Below are 11,232 nucleotides of genomic sequence, written 5' to 3'. Positions count from 1 at the left end.
TTTATATACCGCTTGTGCAAGGTGGAAAATATCACTCCATTATGCTGTCTCGCCATTCTACATAAAAGGTACAAGTGCATAATAAGGCACAGAGTTTTCTCACCGTTAAGCAGCCATTTGAGGTACTAACAGCGCCAAAATGGTCTCTATACAAACAGAACAGCTGGCAGAATGGGATCATGGGCAGGTGTGTCCTTTCTGATGACATGTTATGCCAACCTCAGTCATATACTACCACTTTTGCAGTGATTTTGGTGTTTGATCATGATGCCAAAAGCCACCTTTCGTGGCTATATGACACCCTGACTGGCACCTTCAGCTAAATACACAGCTGTACAAAATCAGTCACAGTGTTATGATACGCCGCTGAATGGCCAGACAATGCATAGCATCTGCCGCGGCAGCTTGGTATATGGACAGGCATTGTCAGTCCAAGATGTGTCCAGACAGAACCTGTCAGATATTTTTCACCAGCTAATCCCACCATGTGCTTTTGTTGATGTCCCGGCATCGGTGTGACTCGGCACTGGAGATTTAAAAAGTAGCCGTTAGGGCTTAACTCAAAAAGTAGAACAGCGGGCATAAATAACCACAAATTGGGAAAACAATGACGTTCCGGAGCTCCTTACCCTTCGAGCAGACTATGAGATCAGCCGCCATATAACAGAGACAGATTGTTATTTGTTAATTAATTTGTTAACTGTTCTTGACATGTTATGTCATTGTTATTGTTTATTGTGCTGAGAATGTTTTATGTCACACTAGAGGCTGATGCTGTCGTGTCAAGCCCGTCACATCTCTTTTGTTTTAGCAATGCCAGCATGCTGTCTAAAATCACACCCTGGAGCAGCATGAATCTTGCGTTGTTTGGTTCTGTAACAACAATCCCTGTACAAACGGTTGTATGTTTGATAATCCAGGACATACACAATATCAACGAACAGCATGTGGTGTAAAGTCAATCTAAAGTGATGATCAGACTAATGTATTCCAGTCTGGGTTGGCACATGATAAAAGAAAAGGTCAGACAGAGTCACTACAAACCCCAGTTGGTCTCATTCATGCTCTCACCCTTTCTGTCGTTCTTCCTTTATATCTCACTTTCCTCTCTGCTGCTGTCTTTCTCTATCTCTGTCTCTCTCTCTCTAAGGCTTCACTCCCCACAACATACAAGCCCTCACATCCATCTGGAGGGGGCACAAATGTCACACAATCTCTTCGCAACTACTTCATGTGTGACACAAACATGTTGTGCTAATTAAAAACCAGAATGGAAAGCAAGTCCCCAGACCCCTCTGCCGTTGCCATGGCAATTATCACAATGATGGTGCACCAATTTATCATCACAGAGCCGGCAGTACCTCGGTAGCAGTAGGCGTCGTACAGAGCTGTGGTGTCGGGGAAACCAGTGCGGTTGGGATTGTTGTAGACGGTCCGCACCCCGGGCTCGTCTCCGCCACAGTTCTTCCGTGGAACATTGATAGGGTAGCGGGCGCTGCCGTCGGCGAGCCAGCCCGGGTCACACTGGTCCAGGCCGGCCTGCCAGGCGAGGTAGAGCTGCCCGACAGTGGCCAGCTGGGCTCCAAGGGAATGACAGTGGGTGGAGGCTGTGGCCAGGCTCAACTTCTCCTGCACTGTGGAGTGGAAGACCTCACCTGGGAGGAGACGAAGGAGAAGAGAGACGAGGAGTTCAGCACACTCAAGTCAAACCTTATTTGTAGAGCACATTTTAAAAAGCTGACCAAAGTGTTGGACAGGAACAAAATATTAAAACAGAAATAAATAATAAATACCATACAATATGTAATAAATACAGACGCAACAATAAACACAATAGAGAGCAAATTACACCACAAGCGAGGATAAGACAACAGATGATGAAGTCACGCTCAATTCTATGTGATCTTCAGCAGCGGCTTCAAGGTTTCTATAGTGTGAGAAGTTTTTATTTGAATAGGTAAGCTGCTCCAGAATTTAGGGGCAACCACTGCAAAAGCTCAAATGCAACCATTTTTGTGTCTTCTTCTGGGAACATTTAGCAGCATCTTATCAGTCAACCTCAGTGCTCTAACTGGAGGGTGAGGATGTTATAGTTCTGCAAGATAAGGTGGTGCCAGACTGTTTAAAACCTTAAAAACAAGCAATAAAATCTTTAAATTTATCCTAAATGGCCAGGAAAGCCAATGAAGGGAGGCCGATGCTAGTGTTGCATGATCCCATTTTCTTTTAAGAAGAAGAGCAACTTTAATTCGTACTGACTGCAGACGAAGTGACAACTGATCTATACCCACACACACAGAGTTACAATAGTCTTGACGAGAGATAATAAAAGCATGAATAAGTCTCGCAAGATCTCTGATAGAGAGATATGCCGTTACCTTAGATAAAAGCCTAAACCGGAAAATGGAAGGTTTGAAAGAGCTGTCAAAACTCACACCAAGATTTTTAACAAAGGGTCGACTGTGAGATGCTTAATAAAAAAAACTTGCAGAGGTAACCTGATCGTCCAAACATGACTGTCTTAATTTCATTAATATTAAATAAATAGATCAGTATCATCCGCAAAGCAATAAATTCAGTGTGTTACAATGCATGGTTTACAGACTGAAGGCATTTTAGCCTTCAGACAATGATTGTCTTTGCTAAGTTGGCCTATGATTTTAGGTTTTTGACAAGTTCGAGAGTTTGGTTGTACAAACTGATTAAGTTACATTTTTGTATGTGCGTGTTTTACATGATGCGAACAAATGAGTCCCACAGTGTCTTCTTTCTGTCTTTAAAGGCATTAAGTTCCAGTCATTTTCTTCTTCTCCTTCATAAACTCTGACAAAGTAATAAGAGGTGGAGACTTGGAGTTGTGTGATAAAAGCAAAGTTTTTCTAGCTATGCGTAAGAATGCACTTTATTTTTTGCATAAAAGCATTAAAAAAGCATGTGTAATTCAAAGAACTGACTATATAAAGACAGTTCTTTGAATTCAAAGCAGCTGAAAAAAGGGATCTAAGAGAAAGACGAACACACAGACCGTGACTGAAGAAGAAGGAGAAGAAAGGAGAAGAAAGAAGAAGCTGAAGAGAGGTGGGGCTGATGTGGATTAAATAGTGATGCAAAAATAGGGCCTCAGCGAGCCAGACAGAGAGCTCAAAAGGACCACCATGTCTGTGCAGCACAAATAAAACGTATGATCAGAAAATTCACTGGCAGTTCAGTGTGTGATGAAAAAAGCATGAGCAGGAGGAGTGGACAGTGGGGACGAGAAGTGGAGAACAGATGGAGTACGATATGAGGATGCAGGAGATTTATGCTGAGAGTAAAGGAGGGTGTTGCTGATTTATTGAACCAAGATGGGGGGTAAAGGGTGGAGATGCAAACAAAAGAGGAAAGAAGGAGAAAAGGGGTTAATCTGAGGAGTGAAGTCTGAGATGAATATAAAAGATGATGGAGATATTTATTTGAAGGCTGGTGAAAAGCTCTTAAATAATACTGATTTATGATGAAATAAAAAAATAGGACAGAATAAAAAATACTCTGATACAGCAAACTAAACCATACAGAAATCTAGTGATGTAGCATTTTTAAAGAAGGTTGAAGTAGACGGTTGTGTATGGAGCCTAATATTTCAGCTTCTGGTTGTTGTTTTCTTTTTACAGAATAAGTGAGAAAACACCAGCTATGTATCAGCTTGTTATTTCAGTTTGATTGAAGACAATTATCTGCTGATTGTTTAAATCAGGTTGTTAATTTCACATAATTATATTTTAACTGCTGGATACAAAGTCTACAGGTGGTATTGCAATCTTCGCTGCTCAGCATCTCAGTCACATACAGGGCGTTCATATCTATAAATAGCTCTGGTACTGTAACTATTATGCTCAATAACAGTTGTGATGGTACCACCTCATAACAAGTGACCCAGATAGTCTAACCCCTGTGGTGTTTTTGATGATGCTGTTGAAAACCTGCTGTGTTTGTGATTGTTTTTAAAAATATGCAAATGTAACAAACCGTTAACATATCAGTCTGTCCACTGTTGCTGACTTGATTGTGAATGTAGAATATGTGCAGTGTTGATATTTGGCATTTATGCCCTGACCCTGTGACACCCCATAAGCAAACTCTGAGCTCAGCCCAGCAACGAGTGGAGAGTGATGGTAATAATTTCCCCCTCGGGAACTTAAAGTCAGAGTCTACAGGTGGATGCTGGGCGGTATAGATTTGGTTTATACTTTACTGCCTGAATTCAAATTTTTACATTTAAATGAAAAAAAAATTAAAAATCAGATTCAGGCGGACACATTGGTAATTAGTTATTTGTTAGGGAAAACCAGTTAAAGTGGAGGCAATGTCAGACTGAAGGTGGAAACAGAGTGAAAGTTCTGGCCGATTTTAAGCATACAAGATAGTTGGTTTGATATATGGTAAAAAGCATTATCATGTATGAGTGGGCGTTAGGTCACGAGGTTCGCCTCAATAATGTCACATATCTAAGGATCAGATGTGGAAGGAGCAGCGAGGGTCGAGGCTAGAAACTGTAGTTGCTTGATGATCTTAAAAATTAAATAGTGGAAGAGCGAAGGCCTTCAGTTGTGTGGACATTGATAAAAATAAATATCTATTTTCATCCTCCCTGTAGGTATAAATCCAAAACTTCAACATTTTGATTTGTGATAATGGGTTTTATAAATAATATCAACTTGACTTGACTGTAGTTCCCCTCAGTTCCTGCTTCTGTTCTTTTACCTCTATTTTTGTTTGGCTAATTTTAGGTAATTTTCTTGTAACTTTTTACTACTTTCTTGCACATTTTTTGGTTATTTTTTAAAGTTGTTTATTGCCTGCTTTCCGTGTTATTGAAAGAGATCAAGCCAATTTCAGGTTTCAAGGAGTTAACCGTATTTGCAGCTTATGTCAGAACAGAAAAAGTGCCTGTGGCACTGCATATCAAAAAATAAGGTTTTAGGATAACACTACTGACCCACTTAGCTGATGCCTGCAGGAGGTTGTAACATGACAGCTGGACTCAATATTGTCTCTCTTTCTCCCTCTTGCTTCCACAACCTCTCCTCTCTTACAGCCCTCTTCCTTTCAACGCTAACAGAGTATTAAGTCCTGGCTACAGCGTTCTCGCACTGCACACCCACGGCTTAGTGGACCCATGCATGACTAAACCCAAATTTATGGCCAGAGCTCCTGACTCCTACCTTGAAGCTTCTTAGCGAAGCAGTAGACATCAAAAAGCTCATCAGGGGACCTATCGCCGTAGTTACGGACTCCAGGTGAGTCCTCCCGATCACCATAGCAACCGGGCCGAGGTGACTGGATGGGATACCTGTGGAGAAGACCAAGAGACGGGGACAGACAGGGCAAGAAAAAGAGAAATTAATATAGCCCGGCTGTGAAAAAGGCAGCCACAGACAAACTCGTCTCCCCGGAGATGAGTCTGTGTTCACAAGCATACAAAATAAGATGAAAAACCGAACTGCACTTTTATCATCTCCTGCCCCGAATACAATGATTTTAAGCATATCTTCCTCCCAGAGATTACCCAAATATATTACTGAAAGAAGAAGGAAAAGTAAACACACAAACATACCCTCTGAAATTGGCTGAAATGCCAAAGCGAGTCATTCAGTGACATTCACTACATGTCAACAACCTCAGGACAACAACTGGAAAGCACTTCAGCAGATAATATCTTGCGTCTTTTAATAATTCTGCCCTCAGTGCACAGCAAAATTGTCCTTCATTTTATTTAAAATTGTTTCAAAGTGTGTTTAATGCTCTGCTAGTAGAAGAACTTCGGCAAGCTTTAGAGAGAACAAGGTGGCGGTAAAAAGTCAAGGAGAGGTTAAAAGAATCAGGAATTCCTTCAGTGGCTTGGCATGCCTGTGGGGCTGAGAAAACAGCGATCTATATTCAGGCTCCAACTGAGCAATTATTCCACAAGAACATTGATTCCAGCAGCACCAGGGCACAGGCAAAGAGGCTGATTAAAAGATTACGCTGGGCATTCAGGGACTTACCAAGTACTAGGACAAGACACACACAAATGCACAAACTCACACAATGAAACATACATGCAGGAAACACACATTCCTGCACATAACCATAGACCTGCAGTTCTTATGCAGCGACCTGTTTTTCATCCGAGGAAAACAAGAGAACTTGTAGTGTCTCTGGCCTCAGCCTCTTTTCTTTCTGCCTGGTGGCTGATGAAGAGATGGCTGATGTCTGTATTTTTTTTCACCGTATTAATTGGACACTTTCCTCCTGGCTGATGTGCAGTCGGAGCCTCCTGGATCTGGACCAATTAGATAACTCCCGAGTGAAAACAACAGGAGTGTAGGACGGAAGGAGAGAAAGAAATAGGAGAAGGAAGCGGCGCCACAGGAAGGTTGGGAAAAAACTGTCAGGAAGACAACAGTCAATCTGCTCGACTAGTGGAGCAACAGCGATTTGAAATTAAAATGTAGATATGGCGAGCGCTGTTGAGAGACGAGCTCTGACTGGTAATGTTGAGAGGGACGTTATGAAAGGTGGCAGGCTGAGGCGCACGCAGCAGCCTGACAGACAGCTCAGAGGAGGCAGATGTAGTTAACCGCCTTTCCATTGTGCAAACAAGCAATTAGGTCCAATTATGTTGCTCAGTTTTGTGTTTATTAAAACTCCCAAAAAGATCAGAACGACTCAGTCGCTGCCATGCTTCATACTACATACTTCATCAAGTTCTCTGGTTTCAGGCATATTTTTAGTAGCAGAGTGCATTTATTTTCATTGTCATGCTTGATCGTGTGGCAAATCATAAAAAATATTAGTCTGAACCAACTGTCTAATAGAGATTTTAAAATAACAGCCTGTTCCAACAAACAAAAGCTGTCAGCAAACCTTGCTACTGTGAGCCCAAGATTCAGATGCAGCTGCAATACATGTGATACTCAGGTGCTATAGCAGTAATGTGCTGTCGCTGGATTTCAGATTTTGTTGGCTTCTCAGGTTTCATTACATTCAACCCAATCGCCAGAATAAAAGTTAGCATTGACCATTCTGCAAACCAGATATTTGACCTTCTGTAGCGAATGCGTGAAAACTGTACACTTCATGTGTGTTTTTGTAAAGGCATAAACACTTGGTTATAGTTAGGAAGATTTCGTTTTGGTAACATCACAGCTGGAAATGCTGGTAATGTCTCGTTAAAACACACAGTTTTGGTAAAACAACTGCCGCTGAAATGTCACCAATGACTCGCTTAAAAACACCCAGCGTTGGTGCCACAATTGCCACTGGAAATACAGCTGATCTGCTAAAAAACAACCAGTATGTTTGTTTATTGGCCCCCACTACTGGTCTGTACTGGTCTCTTTCCAGCTGTCTCCACTTGGCATCAGCAACACCTACCGTCCCCTCCACCTCCTGATGACAAATTCAGCTCATATGTACTCAAAACTGTCACTTAAGTGATGTTGATATGATACAAAGGAAATGTACAAATGTAACAAAAAATGCAACATTTTTTTCTGGTGAGTGGGCTGTAAAATAAAAGGAACAATCTCACAGAATTTAAAAATGCACAGGCCTAACTTACTACTCTGTTTTGCTGCCAGAATCAAAGACACAGCCGTGCATCACAACAGTAACCATAGTGACAGGAAATAGTGTCTTCTTGAGTAATGCCAAAAGCAACAAACTAAAGATTTTCAACCTGATAGTGTGAAGTACAGTTAAAAACCTCACCGTACAGTCTGGTCAGACAGCCAGCCGGCATCACAGTTGTCATATCCATCAGCGAAGGTCGCCTGCAGCTGGCCGGGTGTTGCGATGACCGCTGAGTTCTCCACACACACTCTCTTGGCGTCAGCGAAGGATAGGGCGTATCGGTCATGAGGGGCCCGGTAGTGAAATACCACACCTGGAGCACAGAGATACGACGTGTGATAGCAAGCAGGGAGGATACTCCGGAAAGTAATCGCATGAATTTACGACCTGCAACCTCTGGGTCACAGAAATATTTATGAACTGCAACCTTGGGCCATAAAAACATGCAGACGCTCACAGATACATAAACACAGAGCCCTCTAGACATCCACATCATGTACTGACATTGTTCCATCTGTGTAGGAGGGAAACTCCGGCAACCAGGTTCAACAACCTGCGTACGTGAGTCTCATTTGCATCCGACAGTCTGTCGGCTTATCATTAGAGAAAAGAGATGTTGCCCTTGGATACAGTGGATGACAAACAGTGGTAATGTTTATTTTACTGCTTTAACAGTACACACACAATGTCACCCTGCTGCCACCACAGCCTGAGCCAACGCACTTGTGATGGAAAGACAAAGAAGGCAAACATAGAAATAGAAATAGGCTGCGTTCAAGGAGACGCATATATACATGCTGAACCACAGAGACAGGAAGAGATTGTGAGAGGAAGACAGAATTACAAAAAAAGAGAGGGAAGGAAATTTTTTTTTAAAAATCAACAGGCAACAAAGTCAGACACAATTCCCATAGCTGTGAAAGGGGCATATATTCCCTTTAAATGGGAAAGAAATAGCTTCAGAAATGTCCATCTAACGTTCCCTCACCTCCCACCTCTGCCTGCCACTCATGCAGTGCTGCTCCCCCGAGGAGCATCTAGCGACATAAAAGCCAGCGGACGTCAGGCTACTAACACGACTCCTTTATCTTCACCGGCTTTGTCTGGAAGAGTGACAGAGATTCCTGCGAGATGGAGGCCTGCATGGCAATTTGAGCATGAGCACTCCAGGCCATGGGCGTAGAAAGCAAGCGGGGCCATGTGTGTTTGTGTGTCACACACACACAGAGAGACACAGTTCCCACAATCCCAGCAGTCCATCCAGCCATTCTGTCATCTTGGTCTTATTTGCCTCTTCACAAAAATGTGGAGCAAAAATTCTCTCTTTTTCCCACTCTGTTTCGTTTCTGCTAATTTCTCAGTTTTCATCTTTTCTCCTTGGAGGCTGTGGGAGCTTGTCCAAACAGAGATGCTAGCTCACTGGCTAATGCGTACACTAGAGAGACAAATGGGTTTCCTCTCTGTAAGGGAAACCCGGGCCAATTCAACATGAGGGCTGAACGCCCAATACCTCTTGCCTCTATTTTTACCCTCTGCATCTTCGCACACAGTCTCCAGAGAGAGTGAGAGGAAGGCACCATTTGTGGGAAGGCCCCATGCTTTATGACTGCAGGCTGCCCCCATTGTAGCACTGTTGAGCAGTTGGTGTCCCTGGGCAATACTGTTGAGTACTGTACACTGCCTTACAACGTATATAGATTTACTTTGTTTGACCCTTTGAAACCAGAGCAAATAACCTTGATTTCTTTCAAAACACAGGATGACGGCAATGAGCAACGAAAGAGGAAATTATCCAAACATTTGCAAGAAATAAGTAAAAAGTACAAGAAAATTACCTGAAAATTATTTTTTTTAAAAAGAAAGAAAAAAGAAGAAAAATATCTTAAAAAGATATTTAAAAATGTAAACATTTCTATAAAATAATTTAAAATATGTACTTATGGTAATTCTAAATCTAATTTTTTCCTACTTTTTTTTCTTCTTTTTTCCCCTGTACAGTTTTCCCTAGCTTTATAAAAAAAAAATATCTAAATTTAATATAAATAATTTTCTAATTAGTTATTGCATATCCCAGGCGTAGGTGTAACACTCTTTGGGAAAAAAATAACATGTTTTTGGACAGATTTGTCCAAAAACATGCCTCTGTAAGACATTGTGTAAGCTCTATTGAGTACTAGAGCATGACATAGCACAAATAAGAATCTGCGTAGAGCTACACACATTAAAAAAAGTTTAGAAATGTATTTGCAAACTGTAGACTTTAAATGTTCTATGATATGCACACTATTGTGATGACATTTATTGCAAAATATAACCTTTTTTTATCTGCAAATTATGTCACCAAAGGAAAAAAATGTCAACATCTGTGTTATAATAACATGAAGTTTTAAGATAAAGTTTTTGACTTTTTTTATTGCAACAAAATATATCTAGCTACCGAATAAGCAAGTTGTTTTAGTAGTTCTTTTTGCTACCTTAATAATTTCTATAATAAAAAAGTTGATACATGACGTCCTTGTATCGGCAGAAAATTACCACACAAAATATGACGATACCATGCTGATTTTCCCTCCAATCCCCTAATGTGCTGCAATAAGGGCATGAATATCTTTGAAACAGTTTAGCTTTGCAATTATAAGGAACTTTTCTAAAACATCTTCAGCAGAAGTTGTGTGAACAATAACAAAATGCTTTTTACTGTGCCAAGTGTTGATAAGACTATATATTGTCCTCACACCAGCTACTGGTGGGCAGCGATATCTCACCACAAACAACGGCTGACACGCGCTATCAGTGGCACTGTTCTCTAATTGGTGAGACACAGCCAATTGACCAGTCAATATGTGCCAAGCGAGAGAAAGGAAGAAAATGGAGGCTAAACAAGGAGCGAGTAGGACAGAGGCGGCAGGGGAGAAATTAAGAGAGAGATGGCAAAGAGAGGAAGGACATCTCATCGGGGCTTTGGCACACACAAATTAGTCTATTAGAAGAGCAGTGTGGATTAATATGATATTGATATAGCTGAGCAGTATCAATACCTGCTAATTAATACGTTAAGCACTCAGTAGAATTAGTGCGAGGACGGCTGTGGTCTGCCATGTAGCGTGACTGCCAATTAAGACTAAGCCCCGGAGATGGCTAGTCCTCGCCAGCTACGTAATTGGTTTCTCTCTGAAGGAGTGGTTTTCATAGCGTGTTAATCGATTGGCCAGGAGGGGGAGGATGCAGAGTCTCCCAAGCGATGTGACAGGGGTCTTGCTCACTAAATGTAGACTGCTCTCATGGAGGAACATGAGTTGTCCCGCTTGAGAAAACCTTATTGAAATACTGAAATCATAAAAAATAGAGGCCTGCAGAAACATACACACATGCATATGTGTATGTGTGTATATATTAACATCTGGAAGAAGTGGAAGAAGTATTCAGGTCTTTAATGAAATAAAAGTACTTCGACCATCCTGTGCAAATACTCTTTTAAAAGTCAGATTCCTGTATTTAAAAAGGTATTTAAGTAAAAGTAAGTATAATTAGGAAACTGTACTTATGGTATAAAAAGTAAAAGTCCCCAATATAGAAAAATCACCTTTAAAAAAAAAAACAAAAAACACACACACACACATCAAAAAAACTCAAAATTAG

At 41.2% G+C, this 11,232-nt stretch overlaps 1 protein-coding gene across 3 annotated transcripts in view; it reads right to left on the bottom strand.

Annotated features, from left to right (window-relative positions):
- The window catches only part of ncanb (neurocan b), a 245,880-nt gene that overhangs the window by 120,831 nt on the left and 113,817 nt on the right, over positions 1-11,232 (bottom strand). For all 3 annotated transcript variants that reach the window (XM_042483584.2, XM_088077889.1, XM_088077890.1), the window contains 3 exons: positions 7,732-7,906; positions 5,202-5,329; positions 1,362-1,655 (listed from right to left, as the gene is read on the bottom strand). In XM_042483584.2, coding sequence (XP_042339518.2) covers positions 1,362-1,655; positions 5,202-5,329; positions 7,732-7,906 — 597 coding nt within the window. The remainder of the gene's footprint in view (positions 1-1,361; positions 1,656-5,201; positions 5,330-7,731; positions 7,907-11,232) is intronic.

This window comes from Plectropomus leopardus, chromosome 5, assembly GCF_026936395.1.
Source record: "Plectropomus leopardus strain MGB_pleo_1.0 chromosome 5, ASM2693639v1, whole genome shotgun sequence".
Classification (NCBI taxonomy): Eukaryota; Metazoa; Chordata; class Actinopteri; order Perciformes; family Serranidae; genus Plectropomus; species Plectropomus leopardus.
This window is presented reverse-complemented; position numbering and strand designations above follow the sequence as displayed.